This window comes from Podarcis liolepis (assembly GCF_965112155.1).
Source record: "Podarcis liolepis genome assembly, chromosome: 1".
NCBI classification, from domain to species: domain Eukaryota; kingdom Metazoa; phylum Chordata; class Lepidosauria; order Squamata; family Lacertidae; genus Podarcis; species Podarcis liolepis.
Window position 1 is genome coordinate 81,968,903 of NC_139554.1, and position 25,102 is coordinate 81,994,004.

A 25,102-nucleotide genomic window follows, 5' to 3' on the forward strand; every position below is an offset into this window, starting at 1 on the left:
TAAATCACAGAGCCTCTTGGGCTTGCCGATCAGAAGGTTGGTGGTTCGAATCCCCACTCTGGGGTGAGCTCCAGTTGCTCTGTCCCAGTTCCTGCCAACCTAGCAGTTCGAAAGCATGCCAAAAAGTGCAAGTAGATAAATAGGTACCGATCCAGTGGAAAGGTAAATGGCGTTTCCGTGTGCTGCTCTGGTTTCGGTGTTCCATTGTGCCAGAAGCAGCTTAGTCATGTTGGCCACATGACCCGGAAAAACTGTCTGTGGACAAATGCCAGCTCCCTCGGCCTGTAAAGCAAGATGAGCGCCACAACCCCAGAGTCGTCTGTGACTGGACTTAACTGTCAGGGGTCCTTTACCTTTACCTTTTTAAAGGTAAAGCCAAGCCCTGCATTTTCCAAAGATGTGGTGGAAAATGTCAGGGTATAACTGATGCCTTCTACTTTTCAGCACCTGTTAAGTGTTAACTTCAGTTATTAGCTTATTCCAAGGCTGGTCATTATTCTATTCTGAAGAGATTCATGGGGTATGTTACAATCTGCCTGATGCAACAGGTCACACACCAAATCTACAGGAAAGATCTCACAAAACAGCCACGTCAGATTTGCATAAGCTTGGATTGCTGTCTCTTCCTGTTCAGCTATGTTGAGTACATTTTTTAGCTGCGCAAAATGTGACTCGCAGGGGGGAAAGAACCGTTCAGCTTCTAAAGAAAGGAAGTACAGCTAGAGAGAGGAACTGAAAAAGTCTGCACGAATTACGGTCCCGCTCACTCACCATCTTGTTCATTTCCCCTTCAGTTCCAAGACCCAACAAACTTGTCTCTGTGTTGCGGATCCTTTGAGCTGTCTTGCAGAGAGAAGACTCCGTATGCGAATATAGGCAATGGATGATTTCGGTAAGTAACTCTTTCACATTATACCAAAACAGTAAGGACTGAAATGGTGCGGAAAGCACAAGAAGATTGCACAATATTTCATCTTTTCTTTTATGGGGGGTGAGAGAACAGGGAGAATTAAAGATGTGAAGAGATTGAACACCAACTGTTGAGATGACACAGTTCCGTCTGGGAGAGGCTTTGTGCCTTTAACATTCACAGCTGCTTGACAGGCAAGAATTCAGCAGGTACAGCTTTTTCTATAACAAGAAAAAAGAAGGTGAAGTAAAAAGAGCTGCAGATGTTGAATTTCTACCTCTCGGACAGCTGTTAAAAGCACAAAGACTTTCTTTACAGAAAAGCACCAGCCTTATTTGGGTCACTGGTGTTCCAGAAGGAAGAGCTCAATTTAGGACAGAGGAACTTGAATAAATTTGAGGAATGGAGAACCAAAGATCCACACCATTCCTTTAAATCTTATTCAAAGCACATTTAAAACCCACGATTTCTCCCAAGAATCCTGGGAACTGTAGTTCATTAACGGTGTTGGGAGCTGTAGCTCTGTGAGGGGGAAACTTTATCCACAGAAATGGAAGAAGCTTGTCCTTGTTAGTTTCCAATATATGGCATTTACAAAAGGTGATACATTAGAAAGATAATGATTGGTAAGGCAGTAGAAAGAAGAGGAATAGTTAGAGAAACCTGTGGTTGCAAATGACATCTGAACCAATTTATATGGAAAACAGGGGAGAACATTTTAAAGAAATTATTAGCAGTTTTAAATTCTAAAATATTCTAGAATTTTCTAGATTGTGCTGGATACATGCAGAAAGGATATCTTTCTCTTTCACTGTAGTCTCACATTTAATTCTATCATCCTTCCCTACCTCACTTCCTTTTTTGCATCAGAGCTACTGCCATAAATGGGTAATCCTGTGTGTGTATGTGCGTGCACATACAATAAAAGCCACAAATCAATGTGGTGGGTCAGAGAGATGTATCATAATGTAATGAAGAATAAAACAGAATTAAGCACAACCAATTACAAGTTACTTAATAAACTTGGTTGTTGACCCTTAAAATGGCATAACTACCAAGTTTAGCTCAGCCTGTAATTTGTCTAGGTTTGATTTTCCATCATAAGAATTTTTAATTTCAGTTTGCACTGAAGTTGGCCATAATGAAAAATATGCGCTTAAAAATGAGATAATTGAACCATTCAGGCTTCTGCAATAATACATTGCCTGTTGAACTTGTGGAATATGGTTCATGTCTTTAAAAGGTGGCAACTTTTGTCCTTTATTTGACATTCCTTTGTGTTATTTGAATCTAACTGGATGTAAGTTTGAGGTCTTTGTTAGGCCACATGACAACTATCTTTCCTTTCCGCGAGAAGAGGTATCTGAACAACAACTTTGTGGCTCTCACTTTTCTGATTTTGGACACTTCATTTCATGAGAGAGAAAAGCCACCGGATATTATAACTCCATCTTTTAAAGGTGAAATTATGTGTCATGTACAACACACTAAAGGTCAACAGAGGAAGCAGAAATTAGGGCAAGGAGAAAGGCTATTTAAAGCTCCTCCCACAGATGAGACAATTGTGCTTCCTGAGAGCAAGGTACGTGGTAGAGGAAGCCAGCAAGTATTAATAGCTCTCTTTGAAGGTGCACCTAGGACAGAAGATGTACTGAATTGGGCTGGGCACCATATAAATAGGTGACTTGCATAGCCCAAGAGTGTCTGTGAGACAACTGTATGCAAGTCAGCACAAGAGAGATGCAAGTCAAAGAAAGAGAGCACATATACTGATTTATCAAACTTCTCTTTCAAGCTGTTCCACAAGTTCAAGACAAGAGGCAACCAGGGCCAAATCCACACCTTACATTTAAAGCACTATTATAACATATTAACAGTCATTGCTTCCCACAAAGAATCCTGGAAACTATAGTTCATTAAGGATTCTGAAAGTTGTTAGAAGGCCCCCATTCTCTTCTCGGCACACTCAGCTACAGCTCCCAGGATGCTTTGGGGGAAGCCATGAGTTGAAAAGGTATACTGTATAGTGGTTCCATGGCTATCAAACTTAATCCGTTCTGGAAATCCGTTCCTAAACCAAAGCGTTCCAAAACCAAGGCACGCTTTCCCATAGAAACTAATGGAAAATGGATTAATCCATTCCAGACTTTTAAAAACAACCTCTAAAACAGCAATTTAACATGAATTTTACTATCTAACAAGACTATTGATCCATAAAACAATGTACTGCAGCCACACAATCAATCAATCAATCAATCAATCAATCAATCAATAGCTGAATTGGGTTCCACATAGTCAAAAACAATATGAAAAAGCCACAAAAACAAAAATGCAAAATAAATAGCAAAACCAGACAGACCTCAGCGTAACACTCAAATTGGAAGCTTAACACTCAAAATGGAGCCCATTTGGCTTCCAAAAAAGGTTCGCAAATGGGAACACTTACTTCTGGGTTTACAGTGTTTGGGTTCCAAGTTGTTTGAGTACCAAGGCGTTTGAGAATCAAGGTGCCACTGCACCAATGCTTTAAATGTATGGTGTGGATGTTGCTAGTGGCCATGATAGGGGCAGGAAGAGAGGAGCCAGGGCTTTTTTGGCCGCGGCTCCAATCTGGTGGAACGCTCTGTCACAAGAGACTAGGGCCCTGCGGGACCTGACATTTTTCCGCAGGGCCTGCAAGACAGAGCTGTTCCACCAGGCCTTTGGTCAGGGCACAGCCTGACCCCCTCCTCTGGCAATCTGTACAGAATTTTGCTTAATCAATTTGATTTTAATTAAGTTTTATAATTAAATGTTTTTAGAATGTTGGATTATTTTGATTGTTGTTAGCCGCCCTGAGCCCAGCCTCGGCTGGGGAGGGCGGGATATAAATAAAATTTATTATTACAGTATTATTATTATTATTATTTGTTCAGATGCTTTGTTGGCAGAACTGGAACAAACCTCAGCAAGTTTAACTGTGAGTGATCCAGTAACGTCAAAGGGCTACTTTCTTCTGGAACGTGACAACAAGGAGAAACCAGCGGCGGCAGCAGCAGAGACCAGTGTCATCCAGAAGAAGAAACCAGTTGCTCCAGCCAAGAAGGTATTCTCCTTAAGCTGTTTACCTTCTTAGCAAGTTGCAGGTTAATTCAGCTTTTCAAGATGAATTACACTGGGGCGACTACACGTTGGGGGGCTTTGGGAGACATCCCCAGCTTCCAAGCCCTCCAGGTGCCAAATGCCAGTGATAGGCATGGCCACTCCACAACAGACATGTACACCACACACACATCAGAGCACACACAGTCGGCAACACACTCAGAAACACCCAGATCCAGATGCATGCACACACCTACACACAGAGATGCATGCAAAGGATGCAGATCGCTCCCTCTCCCGGCTCACCAGATTGATCCTCTGGTGAGGGAGCAATTTCCATCCTGATCCTGGCGCTGGGATGGGTGCAGAGGTTTCAGTTTCTCTGCTCATCCCAGGGCCAGGGTGAGGATGCAGATCCTCCTTCACTCTGCTTACCAGATAATTGATCTGATTGTGGTGAGTGGAGGAGAGGGAGTGATCTGTATCACGGTCTTGCACGAATCATCTAGGAAGGGCTTCCCAAATGTTGCAGAAATGACGCTTCATAAGGAGCATCAGAGAATCAGTTCAGCAGTTTGTTTGTTTGTTTGTTTGTTTGTTTGTTTGTTTGTTTGTTTTCCCTGCACTCCCAGAGTACAGGAGTCTTGGGGAGACACACACACATAGCTTAACGGGCTGGATATGGCTTGCAGGTCACAGGGGAACCACATGACAGCTTGTGTCCCAGCAGACAATCCACTCCAGTTTTTGGCTTAATCCATCTCATTGCCGCCATTTTTCACCTACTCCAGAGTTTGGGTAAAAGCACTTTGTCTTATATATGGTTGGAGAAAAAAAATATCACAAAATGTGGCTAACCCATAAAAAGTCAATTGAGTTGCAAAACACAGGCTAAAGACCTGCCTGATGACCTTGGAAAACTGATCCCCTTTCAGCAAATCAGCTGCATTTGTAGAGTCAAATTCATTTCTTGTTGCAGCCATCCTGATCATTTCAGCCAAAGAGGAACCGAAACTATACATAACTATACATTGGTAGAGTCATAAAGCTACTACACATGGTTTGCATATATTGTATAAGTCCCCAAGTTTTAACTCTGGTTAGAGCAGGGGTAGGGAACCTATAGCCTTCCAGACGTTTTTGGATGACAACTCCATCACCCCTGACCATGGGCTATGCTGGCTTGGGCTGTTGGGAGTTGGAGTCTAACAACATCAGGAAGGCTGCATTTTCCACACCCTGGGGTTTAAGGACCACAGGTAGCAGCCTGGGAAAGACCTCTGCCCCTGGTCCTGGAGACCTGCTCACTGAGCTATAGTGGACTTCTCAGCCTTTGGCTTGATTCAGTTTACAGCAGCTCCTCAAACTGCATATATCCTTTCACACATGAGACTTCCTAGTCTGGAGACTGTTGCATAGCATGGCTGCCCTGATCCTATGCTGTGATGATCCAGTTGTCTCCTTTTCTTTCCTGTATGTTTTGAATATAATTGAATGCTTTGCAGCAGTAACAGGAGATAAGGGCAGTCAATAGGTATGGGAGACAATATATTTGAGATCTGGTCCAAAGTCTTCTAAAATAGGAGCTGGCTTCACACTGGGAGATGGCAACTTAACTATAAAGCAGCTCAAGAGAAACAGAGGAGAGTAACAATTTCTGTTGGTTCTTTGCTTTTGCAGAACTAGCTGATACAGGATAACAGGATAACAGCCAATATTGGAGAGGAGCATATGATTGGGTGGATTTGAGGGGAGACAGTGTCCTTTTTGTATATCTTCTCTTGTGTATATTCCCAGGTGCCACCAGCACATGATGTTCAACGCCGTGAAGAAGATGCAGACCATATTTACAGGTAAATGAACACTGAATCAGGAAGGCAGGTTACACGGCTCACTTGTGCTGCTTTTTTTTTTTTTTTTTTGCTTTTTTTTTTTTTTTGAGAGAGAGAGAAGCCTTCCACAGATAATGGATCAAAACTGTACGGCATGTAAACTTTTGCTCTCTTAAGGGTTAGTTAGCATTACATCAAAGGCTATCAGAAATGGTCATCTTCATTCATATGCAGACATATGCATCTATACCATACCACAACCCCGAAGTAAGTTTTATAACACAAAAATAACAGTTGAATGGCTTCAAGGAGCTTGCTTCCCCACTATCTGCCAGAAAGAACAATCTGTCGGTTGTCCTGGGGCTGAAAGCTGAAGGAAAGCACACTTTGGCTCCACCCATTGTGTTGGGTCTGAGCAGAAGTTTGTGCATCTCATATATGTTCTTAACAAAAAAAGGGGGAACCAAACAGAGAGGCCTGTCTGTTCATATAGTCCTTTTATCATTCTTATTCCAGAGCTTTAAATGTCCCAATCAGTGATATAAACTTTTTTGAAACTCTTGAACGTTAATAAGGACAGGTTGATTCATTTAAGCATAGCATGATTATTTTTCAGAATAGGGAACCGTGCCATCATTTTAAGCAGAAGGAACATTCTTTCGTACTACTCATATGCCTGATATTACCTGCACTGTGTGTCAGGGGTACCTGGGCTGGAAATTATCCCCATTTCCAAGAACCCTCAAGCAAATCACAAAGTATAATTTTTGGACTCCAAAGAAGGTGAAAATTCCTCTTGAAAAAAACCAACTCAGCTTATTAGCTATAATTCACATATAATCTTGTCTGTAGTTAACTAGATAATGGTATCAGGTTGGCTTCAGGTCAAGGGTATCCAGCATGGGCAATGGCCAGGGATGAAGAGAGTTGTAGTTCAACAGCAAGAGGCTACCATGTTGGCTACCCCCCTGCTTTAGATGCATGAATTTAGCGAAGAAGGTGAGGGATGAGATTAGATTTGTTGCAACTTGACCTTCTTTCATATGTTTGGATGTATATAGGGGTGGGGAGAGATGAACCATGCTATACGTGGTCAGTGTGATTTATCCCAGGTGGACTAAGACACCCCACCCCCACTGGCAGCATGTCTTGAGAAATGGAGGCAATCAGTGGGAGGGCAGATACTGCTGCCATATGGCTTTCCTGAATCAGATACAGTACATGGAATTGATGCACCAATTGTGGAATGAGGATGTGGGAGAGTTTTTCTTTAAAAGGATCTCAGGCACATTGCAGCAGCAGTGAGTAGCTTCCTGGTATGTGGGTCATTGTTGCTTACCGGGAAGCAGAAGGTCAAAGTGATGGGGAGGTCAGCGTGGTGCAAATGCACTGGCAGACCCAATTTAGTGCTCCTGCTGGTGCATTTGCAGTGTGCCAACCTTCCTGTCCTTCCACATCTCCTGGTAAGTAATGATGGCCCGTCTGCTAGGAAGCTAGTGTAGTGACTCCACCCCCACCCAGTGATCCATTTCTGCCTTCTAAGTTTTTGAGGTTGGTAGCAGTTAAGGAGTAGCCAGGGTTGGGGTCTATGTGTGAACATGCATGATGGACAAAGGGAACATGGTTCATTGTAGAATTTTAAGAATGTCCTTCCTCCTTTCCTTCAGTCATAAATTTGGCTTTCTATTCCCTCTAGCAAAGTGCAAACTCCACAGCCAGTGCTCTCTTCGTCTTCATTCACCACACCTGCTCAACAGTTGGATGAACTTTTGGCTTGCTTGGGAACAATCCAGGACCAGGTGAGTCACAGACCTGGCTGACCCTCTGCAGGAGAAACAACAGCAGTTTCTGGGAAATGATAGTGAAGCCCCAAGACTGTTCCTAAGGAATGCTTAATGTTTTTTGTGGTTATTGTATTAGCCATAGCAAATGAAGAGCAGAAGTTACATTCCCATCTCCAGCTTAGGCAGAAGAAAAACTAAGGCAGAAGACAGGCTGCAATAAAAATTAACAGAAGGTGTAGGTTGTGCGGGGAGAGGGGACACTTCTGTGGGACAAGATAGAAAAGGTTCATGCATGGTGATCCAGGAAAAGCTTTGTAGAATAAGTGAGATTTAGGAGTTTTAAGTGGAGAGAGAGAGGAAACTTGAGTAATACAGAATATGAGAGTATTTTTTATGTATAGGGAGGAAGATTTGTGGCACTGTTAAAATTCACCATGTTGAGTATATCTATCTATCTCCTCTTTTGCTGTTAAGTATTATTTGCTTGTTTTACTGTGCTTGATGTGTTATCACTTTATTTTTTCCATTGTTAACCACTTTTGAGTTATTGATAAGAAAAGTGGAGGGTTGTTTTTTAAAAAATAAAAGTAAATAGAAATAAATGAATGAAAAAGTGAAATCCCAAATCATTTGCTTTTCTGCAGATCTCAGATGGGAAGGAAGGTCCTGAGAAGCCATCACCAGCCAAACAAAATACCATTGACAACCTAGACAGCATGTTGCAGGGCCTGACACATGATATGCAGGACCTTGGTGTTGCCACTGTGGCCAAGGGCCACTGTGCTTCCTGCCACAAACTCATTGTTGGAAAGGTAGGAGAGGGAGAGAGACAGAGAGAGAATCGAGCTCTCCGGTAGTTTTCAGCCCCACTGGGTTAGAGGTTTGTTATGAACAACCAATGATTTGTCACATATCTGCTTTGTGAAGTGTTTGGTTTGCCTCAGATAGAAGGAAGGGATTTCTTCTCCTGCAGATTGGTCATTTAATGTCTGCCACATATTGCTGAGGGTCCTGCCCTCTCAACCCTAAGCGGTCCTGTGGTGCACTGAGCAATGCGGAGCTTGTTGATTAAAAACATGGACCCGTGACAAATGTCTGAGAGACATCCTGTTGGAAAGGGACGTGTGCCTCTAAACTCTCCTCTTGGGCTTCCTGGTTTCTAGGTAATTACAGCGCTGGGAAAGACGTGGCACCCTGAACACTTCACCTGTGCCCATTGTGGAAAGGAAGTAAGCTCTATGCCCTTCTATGAGCGGGACAGCAAGGCCTACTGCCCCGAAGACTACCACGATCTCTTCTCTCTTCACTGCGCTTACTGTGCTGCACCGATCAAGGAGGTACGTCATGTTAGCCTCACCTTCTGCCTGCTATTGCTCCCTTTGATTTGACTCGATTATTGACTTTCTGTATCATTTAATGTGTTAAAGAATATCTCTAAGCGGTGTACAAAAAACTGAAGCACCAACAGACAACTCAAACAAAATATTGCAAAAATACAGAGTTACATATAAAAATTTTACATCAACACACACACACACACACACCATTCTCTCTCTCTTTCTTTCTTTCTCTCTCTCTCTCTCTCTCTCTCCTACTGGCACACCCTCCCTCTCAGCCTCTGGGTCCACACCCAGGGTCCAAACAAACTCTTGGTCCACCTACACAAGTCTCACATCAAGAAGAGTTCCTGGAAACAGCAGACATCACCCTAGTCTCTCACTCTAGACTTGTTTCTTTGGGCAGGCCCAAGGTGGATGGTACTTCCTCAGGCTTCCGCACCCAGTTCCGGGTGAGTTTCCAGGGGGTGATTTCTTTCATCAATGAAGAACATACAAATAGGGACTTAATGATTAAATGAACAGGATTTGGGGAGTTGTAGAGTTCTATACCACCCAATGGCCCCCCAAGGTGTGTGGAGAGGGGGTTATTGTTTTCGTTTGCTACTATGCTATGCATTTTTGTGTTTTAATAATGTAAACTGTAATACTGTGAATCCTCAGATGAAGAACAGTATGGAAATTTTAATAGTAGTAGTAGTAGCAGGAAGAAGAAGAAGAAGAAGAAGAAGAAGAAGAAGAAGAAGAAGAGGGGCCCCTCCACTCACATCTCTTTCTTCACTCTCTCCTCCTCCAGCTGCTTGAGAGAAGGTTCTGATTCAGAGCAAGAGCAAGTTGAGAGTTTATCCAATCTGCCTTACTCTCCCTGCCCCCACCTTCTTTTGCCCTTTTAACCATCAGGGCTTCGCAGTGTTGAAATCCCACGACCCTTTCTTCTCCTTTTCTTTGCAGAAAATCCTCACAGCCATGGATCGCACCTGGCACCCAGAGCATTTCTTCTGCGCTCACTGTGGGAAAGTGTTTGGCAATGATGGTACGTCTTCTTCATCTCCCTCAGCCCCTGCCCCTTCCCTCAGCTATTCCATGCTTGCTTGCACAGTAGAAATCCACACAATTTTTGCCCTTTCAATCTTCACTTGCTGCTCCCTGCCATTTGAAACCTCCCTTTCCCACCCCACCTTCTCTTTCAGCCAGACTAAAATCTGCTAAATCGCAATTGTTTTCTGCAAAATCCTAACTACTCTTCACCAGGAAGCAATTCTCGTTGAGCTCAGTGGGACTTGCTTCTGAGTAAACATGCTTAGGATTGCATTGTGTCGCATTTTGGTATCAGGGAGGCCGGAGTACTCTTTCCACAGAGCTGACAAGACGATTCTATGACATCCTGCAGCTGCCTGTCATACCAATGCATACATTCAAAAGTATGTTATATTTGGGGAAAATGCTTGGAAGACTGTGTTTGTTTGACAGAATTGTATTAAAAATGTGCATACTGGAAGAAGCGCACACTAAAATATTGATGAAATTAACTTAAGGTGGGAAACAGAGAAATCAAAATTGGCAGATTTGTTTGTCCCTACTCTAAAGTATTTTCATTCACATTGATCTCAATGGGAGAGGTATGCTTTACTGTCCCGCTGAAACCAATGAGGCAAGTTAAGTGCTTAATTTTGATTGAATCATCCCCCTGGTATTTTGTATAGCCTCCTGGTGTGACCCTGGAAGCCTGGCTATAAGCAGAAGCAACTCAGTCACCTCTTCAGGGGTGTTAAACTAATATGTTGAGATGACCAGAGAGTTTATGGAATTATTATAACTCTTTCAAAAAGGCCTGAAACTGTAAAAACACTGTGTTGGTTCAAGATGTGGGCATGCTTAGAGGAGACTATTGAAATCAGTTGAACAAATGAGTCAGAAGTAAGTCTGGAGCCAATGCAGTACATAGAAGTCACCCATAATGTGCTCAACTTGACCTGACATAAGAACCAGCCAGGATTCACGAGTGACAACTTGTTTGCTAAGGCATGCATCACTCTTTCTCAGTTGTGATCTGTAAGAGACTGTTTTGGGAATTCTATAGTGACTCGGAGTCACTATGGTATCAGCATTCAACCAAAGCATCACAGTTCTCATTGAAAGCTTGTGTCTGTGTCCTAGGAGGAAGTCAGTGCGTTGTGACTTATTATTTCCTTCTCTGAATAACCATCAGAAAAGCGTAAACACATTTGTGCTCACTGTGGGACTTTTGATCACAGACTGGCTCTGATGTGCTCCCAGAAGCCCAGCTCCAGTAATTGGCCCCCAAGTGGGTTAACTGAACACATAGTGGAGAGCTCAAGTCCCCAGACTGCTAATTATAACTAGAGCGCAGAAAGTTTTGTGGGTGAATTTAGAGTCTGACTCGTCCCTGAACTCTGTGGATTGGTTCCTTTTGCCAGCTCATGGCAGCCATTCTTTGCCATTGGAGTGGCTTCTCCTGAAAACACCCCAGTGTTATTGCTTCACACTATTAGAAGCAACTTTGAGAAATGTGCTAGCGTTGCAACAGTTTCTTAATCCTTGGTGTGACGATGGCTCAGCTTCCGTTGCTTGCTTTGAGCAATTATGGATTGGTGAGCTGTAAGCATTTTAGGGGAACTGTCACTGCAAGAGTTTAGCAAAGCACTGTGTGATCCTATTGTTGCGACTGGCCTATGACTGTACCAGATTATTCTTAGAATTGGTATGGATTAGTGCAGTTTAGCTGGCCAGCAGCACGAACAGCCCAATCTGCTTGGATGAGTTGTTGCATTTTGTTTTTAGGGAGGAAAAGAGCAGCCTGCCTAGAACCTAAGTACTCTAATTTCCCAATAATTAACATGCTTTAGTTGTGAAAAATATATTTGAGCCCAGGTGGACTGCTTAGAGTTTTCTGCTGAAATGTGGAGTGATCTATTAAGTAAATAAACAATATGTTCCCAAGACAAACCATGAACCAGGCAGATCAGTTGAAGGAATCTCGATCACAAGGACCTGTTGAGTACTTAATGTTCCCAAGGGAGGCACCCCGGGGAGTAAAACACCCAAGGTAAACTAGACATTGCTTACTGTGCCCATGCAGAAAAAACATTCGGCAGAAGCTGATCACATTCAGCCTTTTGATGTTGATTTGACTGGAAGGTAGTGGGTCAAAATCCCAACGAAGGCAAGAATAAGATCATGGGCAGAATTCATGTAACAGACCCATTTGTGGTAGGGCTTCCACTTGTGCAGTGGGGCTTCTCCTTCTCTCCCACCCCCAGCCCCCTGAAATTGGCTTGGGGAACCCCCAAAACAGCACCAGAGGGAGGAAGATTGTTCCATCTGATAAGGTGATATACTTGCACAGATGGATTGTTTGTAATAGTGTAACACTGAATTCCACCCCCTTGGCTCCACATTGTACTCTTCGTGTGAAGGGGAGCCACCTACAAGGCTGATTCTGACTACTGAGAAGACAGGCAGAGAAAGGCTGAGGGGATCAAAGAGCAGCTGACCACCTTTTTGCAGTGAAGGAGGGATGCTTATTTTCTCGAGGGGTTCTGAGAAGGGACACTTATCTGCTAAAGAGAGAGGAGATAATCATAGATAAACATTGGTTGGGTGATGTCGAATCTTCACCGGTGGGATGGGAGACCCCCAGAAAAGCAAGTGGGACAAGCAGATACGATTGTGCTGATGGAATAATCTTATTGCTACATTGAATACAAACCATGGTATGCTGTTCCTCTTCTCTAAAAGCTCTGTCTCCCCATACTTACTCTACAGGTTTCCAAGAGAAGGATGGGAAGCCATATTGCCAAAAGGATTTCATGGCCCTTTTTTCTTCCAAGTGCAAAGGCTGTGACAAGCCTGTGATGAATCAGTATCTGTCAGCACTGAATGCTGTCTGGCACTCTGAGTGCTTTGTGTGTGGGGTAAGTAATTCCAGAATAGCCTGCTCCAGTTAGAGGTCATTCTGGGTTGCTGGGCGGAAAACATATATATACCATGAAACTTGTATTGAGGAGGTTGCTAACAGAACCAAGAATTATGAAGTCCAGACAGAGTTCAGATAGGATTTAGCTGTAATCCTGCATGCAGTTAGGTTGCTTAAATCCCCAAAACTTGATTCATTCCTTTGTTTGAAAAAATGTATATTGCTCCTCGCTGAATTTGATTCCAGGGCAGGTAACAAAATTAAAATATCAATAAAACAATAAGTCTCCAAAATAAAAACAAATAAGCAATGACTTTAATGGATTTAAAGAGTCAGTGTACAGGACGACAGCCCTTTCCCAAATAGAAAACTGTCAAAGCTCTTTGATCCGCAAAGTTCAGGTTTTATTCTTCATGAAATTTTTATTAAGATTTTCTTAATAAGATTTTATTAAGATTAAGACAGTGAAATTACAACTACAGAAAATACAAATCAAATAAGTAACAGACAGTGTTCTCTCTTAAAAGTAACTCTTGCCCCTTACCATACACAGAGGACAGTAGCTTATTCCAACCCTCACCTGGAATATTTCCTTTCTCCTCCTATACTCTCACCCTGGGAGAGCAACATTTCCTGTCTCTCATCCAGGGTCCTCCATCAACCCATATATCACTCCCATGAGTATACAATCTCTGGACCTTAATAAAGGTCCTCTCTAAAGAGAGAAGAAAAAGAAGAAAAACAAAGGAGAAACAGAAAAAAGAAAGAAAGAGACAACACAAAGAAAGAAAAGAAAAAGAGAGAAGAGTAAAATAAAAAATACAAAAGAAACAGAAAAACACTCTAAAAGAAAAGCAAAGTTCAGATTTTAAAAACCAAATCGTGAAAACAAAAAGTTGATTTGCAGAATTTAAATACTAGTTGCATACTGTAACACCCACACCCCCCACCCCCCCCACACACACCCCCCACCTGAACTGCCAGATTCCTAAGCATCCTTCAAGTGATTCCTGGTCCATTCCTCTAGCCCCACCCACAGACTTCCATGTGTTGGTGCAGACATCCTCACTACAGAAACCTGTGCATGAGCAGCTGCTTCTTTGTGTGAAGGCTTCTTCAGTGCAGGCATCTGTGGATGCCCATAAGTGGGGCCACCACTAGGCTCCATTGCCAGGAGCAGGGCCTGCAGTGCATGCCCACTCCCTGCTTATCACAATTCATATGTGAAGGGGGATCTGGTTTCAGATCAAAATGTTTCTATTTTAAAACTCAAAATTTCATTTTTCAAAAATAATAATAAAGAAACAAGAGCAGAATTATTTTTGATGGGGAAACTGCAAATTCTGACAAATGTGGACTCTATAAAGCACTAAATATGAAGTACAAAGCTGAAAATTTTATTTAAAGCAAGAACCAAAACACAAACATGGAGAACTTATTTCAAAACAGTAGCTGACGGGTGATGGTCATGATAACTCTATCCAGACTCTGTACAGTATGCTGACTGGCTTGTTCTTATGTAAATCCCGGAAATAGTTATTTTCTGATGCCCTAACACAGGCTTCCTCTGCTTTCAGGACTGTTTTTGCAGCTTTCAAGATGGTTCCTTCTTTGAATTAAACGGACGTCCCTATTGTGAGCTTCACTACCACCACCACCAGGGAACAGTGTGCTTTGGTTGTGGCAAGCCCATTGTTGGGCGCTGTGTCAGTGCCATGGGGCACAAGTTCCACCCGGAGCACTTTGTCTGTGCCTTTTGCCTCACCCAGTTGCACAATGGCATCTTCCAGGAGCAGAATGGCAAGACCTACTGCCACACCTGCTTTAACAAACTCTTTGTCTGACTGGAAGCCGCAGGGAGCATATTTCTTCTCTCAGGCCTTTGCATGAGAAATGGGCAAGGGCAAAAACGATTTTGAAGAGACAAAGGCTGCAATCCTGTGCCCACTTACTTGAGAGGGAGTTCCATTGAACATAATAGGACTTACTCCTGGGTAAAGAAGCATAGGGTTAAGCTGTAAGAAATGCAGTGATGGAAATATGCTGCTGTAGCAATATCCATCAATGCACCTAACAGCGTCAACACACCCAGATCCTCAACTGCGAGGCAATCCCTCTACTCCACTGCGTTTCAAACAACTTTTGCAAGCTTATAGTAGTTTATCAGAAACAGTAGCCTCTAAGTAATATTGTCTCTTCATCCCGTATCCTTTCCTGCTGGCAATAGCAAGTATTTTATTTACTCATTGGAAAAAATATCCATCTACACAAAACATATTACACTGATATGTGTTATTTACTATGCAATCCTATGCATGCCTATTCAGAAGTAAGTTCCACTTGGATTTACTCCAAGGTAAATGTGTATATGTTTATACCCAGGCAAACCAGTCCTATTCACTAATTGTGTTAGATAAGGGAGATACACACTAGAGGAGAGCAACAACCATACCCTCCTCCCAAAGCCCACTGAACAGGGACTGTGCCAGCAGCAATGCCCACATGCCACCCAAAGAGGTGTGATGGTGGTGAATATCATATAGTTGTGCATTACACATTTGCGCTTTTGATTAGCAGGAGTACCATGCACAGGCAAACTTGGCTGCCCCCATTTTGCTAACCTGCTGAATCTCACACATGTGTTCAAGCTCTCTTTCGCCAATTCATTAGAATAGCTTCCTATCTTAGAATACTCCCCATGTTTTTCAAGGACACTGTGCTGGATGCCTAGATATTGTCAACATGTTCTTTGTAACTGAACAGGTAGCATGCATTGAAAAATAAACACCACTTTTCTATTGGTTGTATGAGTGCTTCTTTGCGTTCCAGGACTGTCTTTGGTACAGTTTAGTTCTTGTGTGTATCACATAGGGATCATGGTTGCTTCAAGTGAGGATTTGAATAAGGGATGGGGGGGGAATTTATTTCAATTCATATTTGAAGTTGAAGCTGCCTAATTCACACTTTGTCAATTGCTATGCAAACTTAAACCTAGTCATCCTTTAGAATTCATGCTTCACTGAATATTGCAATGCAGTTCTCCAGCCAAGGAATGTGTATAAAAATACATATATTACAGAAAACAGCATAGAGAAAATGCATTATATTAGGCAAAATTGCTTGCAAAATGTTTATATTAGAAGAAATTCACACTAAAATGGTGATGAATTTTCATAAAGACTTTTTTCAAAAAATTCAAATGATGTGGAAATGTCAAAAACTGAATTTAAGATTGGAAAAATGAGAACATGAGAAAAACTGAAATTGACAGTTTCTTCCATCCCTAATCTGAGTTAGCAAGCACATACAGGGGTCTTATCTTATTGATTTATTAGCAAAACAATATCTTGGTGGACAGAAGAAAATTAAGAAAATTACATTCATACCAGGGTTGCCCCTCTGTAAACTTCCATGCAGGGCTGACTTTAAGGTTTCTAGAGCACAAAAATAACAAGAGAATATGGCTAGTCAGTGCCAACAATGGCAACTCTTCCCAGTAGGTCTTGCCCCAATGAAGCAGTTGCAAGGTCTGAAGGCCCCCACCTTCCCATCACTCTCTAAGGCTCCTCCTCTCCAAGGTCTTTCCCAAGCAGTTGCAAACTGTGTCTGCACACAGCCAATCTCTGCTCTGCTCTTTTCATTTCTCAGCATGATCTAGGAGACCAGGGGGGAGGAGAGCTGGTTGCAGCAGGAGGGAGAGACTCCCTAGATTCTTCAGCAGCCTGTCTCAACTCTGCCTCTTGGCCAACCTCCTCTCCAGCCTCTGCTTCAGCCTTGGAGACTGAACTGCTCTCTGCCACAGCCTCTTCCTGCTCACCACACCCTGTTACCTCTTCTGCTTCTAACACCTCTTCCTCCCAGTCTTCTTCCTCTTCTCCCATTGACCGCTCACTGTTGTCCCACCACCAGTTCCCTGGCTGTGAGCCTTCTTCCCTTGGGAGTTCCCCGGTTGGTGCCTCCCATCCCTCCTCTGCATCCTGCCAGTGCATGACATTTCCCCACAAAGCAGAGTAATTTCTTATTAAATAGGCGATGTTATCTAATCTCCCTGCAAAAAACTCCAACTCACACACATTGATTGCTTGAGAAACAAGTTAGCTGGAAACACCCAAGTTGACAAGCTGACAACTTTCTTTTTGCACTTTATTATTTTTAATTTTTCGCCTCCTTCCCCCTCTGTTTTGTATCACATCTCTGCCAGATGAAAAGCTCTGGAGACTCAAAAGCTTGCCATGCTTTTGTGACATTATGGTTGGTCCCAGTATAAGTGTTGTCCAACTGTGGAAAAGAAGTGTCGTTTTTAATGACAAAAAATCACTGTAGTTTTTCTCTCTTCAACAACCTTAGGGAGAAAGCTCCACTGTACTAATTAAATACTTAAACAGGAAATTGTCCAACATTTCGTTGACTAAATAATGGGGAACCAATCCCCCTACTTATTTCAAAACATCTTGTACATGCTGTAAGTATATTGAATATGTTAGGCAATACTAAGCTCCGTAGATAAACTGCAGAAGATCAGCCAGGCTTTCCAGGTCTAATAGTTTAACAATAGACCCCAAAACAATTCTCCATCATCCGCTGACTTGAATTAGGCTGCTGAGATCAGGAAACCTGGGTGGCAGTAGTAGGGGGAACAGGAATAGAATTGGGTGAAAACTCCAGTTCTGGTACTGTACTGAAAATAATCCTCAGGCTAAGCTAGTGCTCAGAGGTGCCACGTTCTATAATTGTGTCCATCTTCCAGGAAACACCATTTTGCTGCTGGCTCTGGTTGGTGGACCTCAAGTTTCTAGTGAAAAACAAGTTGACCTTCAAACCTAAAGTTTGCCTGCCTCTGCCACAGATGACCAGAGCGGTGAAGCCTGTTCAGAGGTGCATTTAGGGCAGTGCAACTGGTTCCCCCACACAACTGACCTAGTGAATTGAGCAGAACAGAAGGTGAGAGGCAGGTGTGTGTGGATTCTGGCATTGCTGAAATTTGAAAGGCCAAAATCCACCCCTGTGAAGCTTCAGGGAATTGACTTTCTCCTCCCGTGGCAGTAGATAAGAAGATCAAAGAAAGCAACGACTTACCAGTTAGAAACTTTAATAATGACAGTGGGAGAACAAAGAACACATCTCCTAGACATGGTGGGCGCTCCCAATTAAGGATCCGATCTCCTTACGCCTCTATTAATCTACATCACTCCTACGTCTTGTAATCTGAGCTTGTACCCTGTATACTTTCTGTTCTGAGACTTTCTGAGCTCTTCTTGACCTTGGGCTGAGCAGAGGAATGCTGTCCAGAGACCATGAATCCGTTAACCCTCTCTCTTCCAGTGTTTCTCCTCCTAGTTGTTCCGGTATTTCCCAGCTTCTGCCTTCTGAACTATGTCCCTCTGCAAACCACTCTTCCAAATCTATACTGTCCTCCTGCTTCTGGGAAGATTCAGGAGCTGGAGCAGGGGGAGGGGGTGGCTCCCACCATTCCTCCTCAGTGCAGCTCTCCTCAGCACGGTCCCTGACAACCCCTGAGGCTGTTGTAAATTGACACAACTACAATGTTAAGAAGGCCATTTGAGGGCTGACCCTAAGACTGCTATGGGGGCTACCTCGACTAAGTGGATTAAAGGATCTCAAGCAGTAGGAAAGCTCTGCTGCTACTCAAGGGAAATAGAAGCATCATAACTGGTGGTTCCTCTTGTGAGATGTAGCAGGCACTATCGGAAACAAGTGCTGGGCTATGAATAAGATACTGCCTGTGGTTTGTGGTGACTCATCTCCCTCAGCTTCCTTTGAAAAATGCAATCAGCAATAAAATATGTACTCTGGGGCTGGGGAAGATCTCTTGCATTGCTTTCCTATCAACCAAATGAGCCCTTCCTTGTTTTGTTAAATGCCGTAAAAAGAAAACAAGCAACTGTATATACAAATTCACCCCAGTGGATAGAACGTGTGGAAGGTGGAAAGATCTCTCACATATGTCTCTGACCTGATATTGCTATTGCAATGGTATGTGCATACCCACCCCGTCCTTTCAGCTGCAGACAGGGAAATTGTGCGATAGATGTCACATAACCACAGCAGTGCTTGCAGCAAGGAAATGCAATATTAAGCAATTTCAGAGAAAGTTCTGTTCCTATCAGCAGGGCCAGTTTATTATTATTATTATTATTATTATTATTATTATTATTATTATTATTATTTTAGGAGTATGCTCAGCTTGGAGACTATCCTGAAAACACCTCCTCTTTAAATGAATTTTATTTATTTCCTTAGATTTATATCCTCCTCCTCATTTGTTTTATTTAATATACCACTTTTTGGCCCCAAAGTCCCCAAAGTGGTGGACAGATTACTACAAAAGACAAATGCAATTATTTTTATGTAGAAAGCTACATAAAAATCAAGGAAAATATACAGTATCTCCTGCCTGCCTTCAAACATGGAACCTTTCTAAGCATTATCAAAGCCCCATAAATTTTTCTGGGATCTCTTGGGTGGATGATCTCCCATTTCTTGTTGGGAGGTACATTCCATGCAGTGGGATGTGGTTCACCAATGCTCCAAGAAACTGGTGCAATGGAATTGGGGTTACTTCAACAGCAGAGTCCTTTGGTGCTGGAAGTCATGGACATAGCCAGGATTTTGTTAGGGGTGGGGGCTTTTTTTAGGGGATCCAGAAAAGTTGTTGAACTACACCAGACACAGGCAAACTCGGCCCTCCAGATGTTTGGGGACTACAACTCCCATCATCCCTGACCACTGGTCCTGTTAGCTAGGGATGATGGGAGTTGTAGTTCCAAAACATCTGGAGGGCCGAGTTTGCCTATGCCTGAGCTATGCCCATGCTGGAAGTGGAATCAAAATGCAAGTTTCACAGAGCACTTAATATAATGCTGTATTGTTGAGCATTGCTATTTCCCATGGCTTTCCCCTATCTTTCTTTTAATGTTTTTCCACTCAGAAAAACTCACAGTTTGCAAAAGAAGGATAAAAGGTATGCAGATTCTGGTTGGTGGTTGCAGGTTTAGAAATCATAGTTGTTTATTTCCCTCTGACTTTTAAATTCATTTTTCAACTGTGCCTAAAGATAGTGTGGCTTCGTGCAAGGTTTACTCCTTTTATTTCCACCTTGAAACTATAGACAGATCCACACCATACATTTAAAGTACATCCAACACACATTTAAATCACTTGACTTCCCCCAAAGAATCATGGGAACTGTAATTTGTTGAGTGTGCTGGAAATTATAGCTCTGTGAGGGGATTTAAATGTGAGTTTGTTGTGCTTTAAATGTATCTTGTGGATCTGACATTATAATACCAATGGAACAGCACAGGAACATATACTGAGAAAATTTCTTACTATTTATAGGCAACCTCTAGTGGTGAACAGATGGCTGGGAAATGTAGTTCATTGTTATAATTCTTTTATTGTGATACCATGATCTCTATCTCTATTCCCACTCCACTTCCAGATGTTGATTCCTTATATGTATTGTGCTGAATCTATAAGATGCACTTTTTGTGGCATGAATGTGGGGAAAGTGCAAAGATAATGTAGTTTTTAGCTTCCCAAATTTACTACTATCTATATATTGTTGGGGGATAGAGCACGCTAGAAAATATTCAAGATGGTGTCATTGTCAGCAGGGAAGTTTACAAGCATTAGGTCTACTACCAAAAAACTGGTCAATTAGTCATTGAATACTTTGGCTTGGATCAGTCCAAAGTTTGTGACAGATATTGCCTCCATAGTGGATAGGTACTGCTTGGGACAGGAAGACTGTAATGTTTATCATGAGTTCATTGACCTTTGGGGTTTGTTTGATAAATATATTTGTAACAGAGAAATGCTGAAGAAGAGGGTGATGTTCCCTCTAAACAAAAACCAACAGATACCTAACAATTCTACTGGGGATAATTCGCTTCTTCTGGAAAAAAAGCTAAGTGATACCCTGTCTGGAGGATTAGTTGGTGGCAATGCATGGATGGTTGATGTTGCTTTGATTCTGTTGATATTTCAGTGGTGGGAGAAGGTCTCTGTATATCTTTCCACCCTAGCAAATAAACCAGAATACCCAAAGATCCACTGCTATACTGCAGAAGAAATGGTAACAGAGTTGAGTGGGGTGAAAATAACGCTGGACATATCACTTGCTTGCTGATACTCGCCTTCCTTTTGAGGATCCAATATCTCAGCAAAAGGAGATCGCCAGAAGGAGCACTCACTTTTGACTGTCATCCTGTGAGTCTGAAGAAACTTAGCAAGGTAAGAAGAGCCCCTTGCAGGCATAGCCAGTAATATAGCCAGTTGTTTCCATGTTATTCTTAAACAGGTTACATGCAATCAATCAAATCATGCCTAATCCACTTCTTATCCTTTGCCAAAGGGATGGGAGCCAGTGACCCTCCAGATATTGTTAGACTTGAACTTCCCTCAGCCCCAACCAGCATGCAGTCAAAGTTATCTAAAGAGCCACAGGCTACTCTCCATCCCTGCTTGACAGAATACTCATGAAAAATCATTTATTCAATTGTGCCATGGATAGGGAGGATGCTGGGGATAAGTAACAAAGGCTATCCATTACCTTCATGCCCTGCTTGTGAGCTCTCCAAGGTATCTGGTTGGTTACTGATGGAAACTGAATGTTGGGCCAAATGGACTTTTTCTGGAACCAGAAAGGCAAGTGTTTTTGCACACAATGGTCCTCTCTCTCACTATGCTGATACTCACTGATTGTTCCTGTGGACTGAAAAGCTGGGGTGGGGTGGGGTTGTAATGCAATTGAGCATGCTTGCTAATGCAGCTTTGCATTAGTGATGCAGATCTCAGTGAAGTACTACATATTTATTAATAACATTTTATCAGCATGCAAGGTTCTCTCTTCCTCTCCATTTTACTCTCGTAACAATCTTGTGGAAATCCTTTATGTTCTGTGGGTGGAAATCTGCATCTGGATTTATCTTGTCCCTGCTTAAAGTGCATTAATTTTATTTATTTATGTTTATTCCATGATTCCTCCAAAGAGATAATATACCTCCTCTCTCTCCCAATGTCATCTAGTAACCTTATACCTGACAGTGAGTGAAGATCTGAAGTGCTTTGAGAGAGGCTTTCAGTTCTCAGTGTCCACACATTTCCTTTGTGCCATTGTTGAATCTGGTCAAACAGACTTGGCAAGTTTTTGAAACTTGCTTGCCTGAGGTAAAAGCTGGATAAGTGTATATGTACATGAGCAGCAATTCCTCTTTCGTTCCACCTTTGTTCCACCTTCAACTTTATGAAAACAGGGGACCCAATATTTTCACAACTGAAGCATTAAGGTCAGACCAGCAGTGAGAGATACTCACAGCAACATGAGGGGGGACAAGCCCTGCTGGATTGGACCAAAGGGATAATTCATCATCCTGCTTCCCACAGTGGCCAATCACCTATTAACTTTCGCGCTCACCACTTTTCCATTTCCAGTCACTCTCCCTGGCCTAGCTGCTCTCCCCCAACCCCACCTATATCAATTATGCTGGACCGACAGCCGAATCTTAATTCAACACCAGCAAAGGAACAGTGTCTGTCACTGCACCTGAGGCCAACAGGCTATTTTATGTGGCACAGGGCAGGCAGTGAGGCATGCACAGCTTGTTAAGTATAATTGTTTAAGGGGTCGCGGGTGGCGCTGTGGTCTAAACCACTGAGCCTCTTGGGCTTGCCAGTCAGAAGGTTGGCAATTCGAATCCCCACAATGGGGTCAGCTCCTGTTGCTCTGTTCCAGCTTCTGCCAACCTTGCATTTTGAAAGCACACCAGTGGAAGTAAATAAATAGGTACTGCTGCGCCAGAAAGGTAAACGGCGTTTCCATGCATTCTGGCTTCCATCACGGTGTCCCGTTGCTCCAGAAGCGGTTTAATCATGCTGGCCACATGACCCAGAAAGCTGTCTGTGGAGGACAAACGCCGGCTCCCTTGGCCTGAAAGCGAGATGAGCGCCACACCCCATAGTTGCCTTTGACAGGACTTTACTGTCCAGAGGTCCTTTACCTTTAGCTTTTTACCTTTACCTAATTGTTTAATGTATATTGAAATGGGAAATAAATATATAATGTGCCAGTATGTGACATGACTGGAAATTTCCATTGAAAAGAGCTTACCGGATTAATCATTAATGGGACTGTATCTTTGTAGCTCATTCACAAGGTTTTTAGCTCACAGTGAATTGAAAGAGATAGTATTACAGGTCTATGCATATGCTAATCTGCAAGGCAACCACGTTGGGTGTGTGTTTTTTGTTCGAGGCTGTGGAAGAGAATGGATGTGTTAATCTGTGTGAGCACAAAGCCTGAGGCTAAAAGAGGCTGCAATGGAGAAGAGACTGAGTTTTGATTTTAGCTCTGAATACAATATATTTGTAATCTAAATTATTATGCCTTATGCTGGGAAATTATGCTACTAGGTGAATGTAACTTTATTTGTTTTATGTTGTTTGGAGTTAAATTCTGTAAGTAAAGTTTTGAACAGATTAGAAAGTTGCATGCTGTTTTTCAAAAAATATTTTATAATTATTAGTAATATTTCATAATGATTCACTGACATTTGCGTGGGAGGTACTGTATAGGATCTAAAACCAATTCAGTCTGTATTCATGGCGACCACAATATTTACGTGGTAAATTAGATGCATGGGAGTGAAAAGTCTGAGGCTGATAATCAAGTTTCCAGGTATTTGAATCCCACATGCTCCAGTGAGATAACTATGAATTATGTATTGATGTTTAACCCACTGTTTCTTTTGTACAGTAACTGATGCGATGTACTTGGCACTTGCAAATCAGAGCAACCAATCCATTGCCTATGAGTTTATCTTTCGGGCATTCTCCGCCATTCCTGAGATCCAGGCTCTCCTCTTCACGTTCTTCCTTCTGCTCTACCTCACCATCCTCTTTGGCAATGTCTCCATCATCTGGGTGGCCTGCACAGATCATTCCCTACGCGTCCCCATGTATTTCTTCCTGGGCAACCTCTCTTTTCTGGAGATCTGTTACACCACTGTAACAGTGCCGCAACTGCTGTCCAGCATCTTAGATGCCCACAGACCAATCCCATTTGCAAGCTGTGGCATACAGATGTTCTTCTTTGTAGCACTCGGCAGCACAGACTGTTTCCTGCTGGCTGTCATGGCATATGACCGTTACGTTGCCATTTGCCACCCACTTCGCTACAGCCTCATCATGACCTGGCAGGTATGCACATGGCTCGTGGTTGGCTCACTGATCCTTGCACTTGTGTTGTCATTGGAGCTTACAGTGCTGATCTTCACCTTGCCTTTCTGTGGACACCAACCCGAAATCAACCATTTCCTGTGTGACGTGCCACCTGTGTTGCGCCTGGCATGTGCCGACACCCGTGTGCACCAGACTGTGCTGTACAGTGTTGGTGTCATGGTCCTAACTATTCCCTTCATTCTAATATGCATCTCCTACATCTACATTGTGACTGCCATCTTGCGGATCCGCTCAACAACTGGGCGGCAACAGGCCTTCTCCACCTGCTCCTCCCACTTGACAGTGGTGATCATACAGTATGGGTGCTGCAGCCTTGTCTACCTGCGTCCCAAGACAGATTCGTCAGAGGATGACGACCGCCATCTTGCTCTCATATACACTTTTGTCACTCCACTGCTAAACCCCCTCATCTACAGCCTGAGGAACAAGGATGTCAAACAGGCTCTAAAGAAGGCCATGGCGGGAACTAATGACTCTCAGGTCTGATTCCTATTCATATGGGAAATCCAGTACCAAATATTCCATAGAACCATCTACCACGTCTAAGAAACAGGAGGCAGAATGAGGTTATGCAACGAAGGGAAAACGAGCGAGGTCCCAACTAAAGAAGAATGGCAACTTAAGCTGATGGAATATGCGCAGCTTGTGGACTTAACCTATAGAATAAGAGAACAAGAAGAATATACGTTCAGAGTGTACACTTGAAAACATTGGCAGCATTGAGTTAAATTAAACAGTATAAATAAGTTTTGATGTGTGTATTAATGGAATACTGAATGGTTTAATTTGTATAAAATATACAGAGATTTATGATATGCAAAATGAACAATGGAAAGAGAAGGGATGTTTAAATGAGTATTCTAAATTGTAAAACAGAAAATTTATATATATATATATATATATATATATATATATATATATATATATAATGACTGCTCCCAGCTGTTCTTGCACAATAA

General features: G+C 42.6%; 2 protein-coding genes across 4 annotated transcripts; both read left to right on the forward strand.

Moving 5' to 3' along the window:
- Positions 1–628: 628 nt before the first annotated feature.
- On the forward strand, positions 629–15,684 carry LPXN (leupaxin). Its single transcript, XM_083499551.1, has 9 exons — positions 629–892; positions 3,826–3,995; positions 5,789–5,844; positions 7,520–7,622; positions 8,252–8,419; positions 8,771–8,944; positions 9,896–9,977; positions 12,731–12,879; positions 14,459–15,684. The coding sequence occupies exons 1-9, from the start codon at positions 880–882 to the stop codon at positions 14,723–14,725; spliced, it is 1,182 nt and encodes a 393-aa protein (XP_083355677.1). The 5' UTR covers positions 629–879; the 3' UTR covers positions 14,726–15,684.
- Positions 15,685–20,931: 5,247 nt separating this feature from the next.
- LOC310709379 (olfactory receptor 10Q1-like) lies at positions 20,932–24,806 on the forward strand. Of its 3 annotated transcripts, none has more exons than XM_083508956.1 (2): positions 20,932–21,137; positions 23,659–24,806. In XM_083508956.1, the coding sequence occupies exon 2, from the start codon at positions 23,670–23,672 to the stop codon at positions 24,627–24,629; it is 960 nt and encodes a 319-aa protein (XP_083365082.1). In that variant the 5' UTR covers positions 20,932–21,137; positions 23,659–23,669; the 3' UTR covers positions 24,630–24,806. The 3 variants fall into 3 exon arrangements, with proteins under 3 accessions (XP_083365082.1, XP_083365081.1, XP_083365080.1); XM_083508955.1 differs by lacking the exon at positions 20,932–21,137 and adding an exon at positions 23,286–23,315; XM_083508954.1 differs by lacking the exon at positions 20,932–21,137 and adding an exon at positions 23,318–23,360.
- Positions 24,807–25,102: the final 296 nt, after the last annotated feature.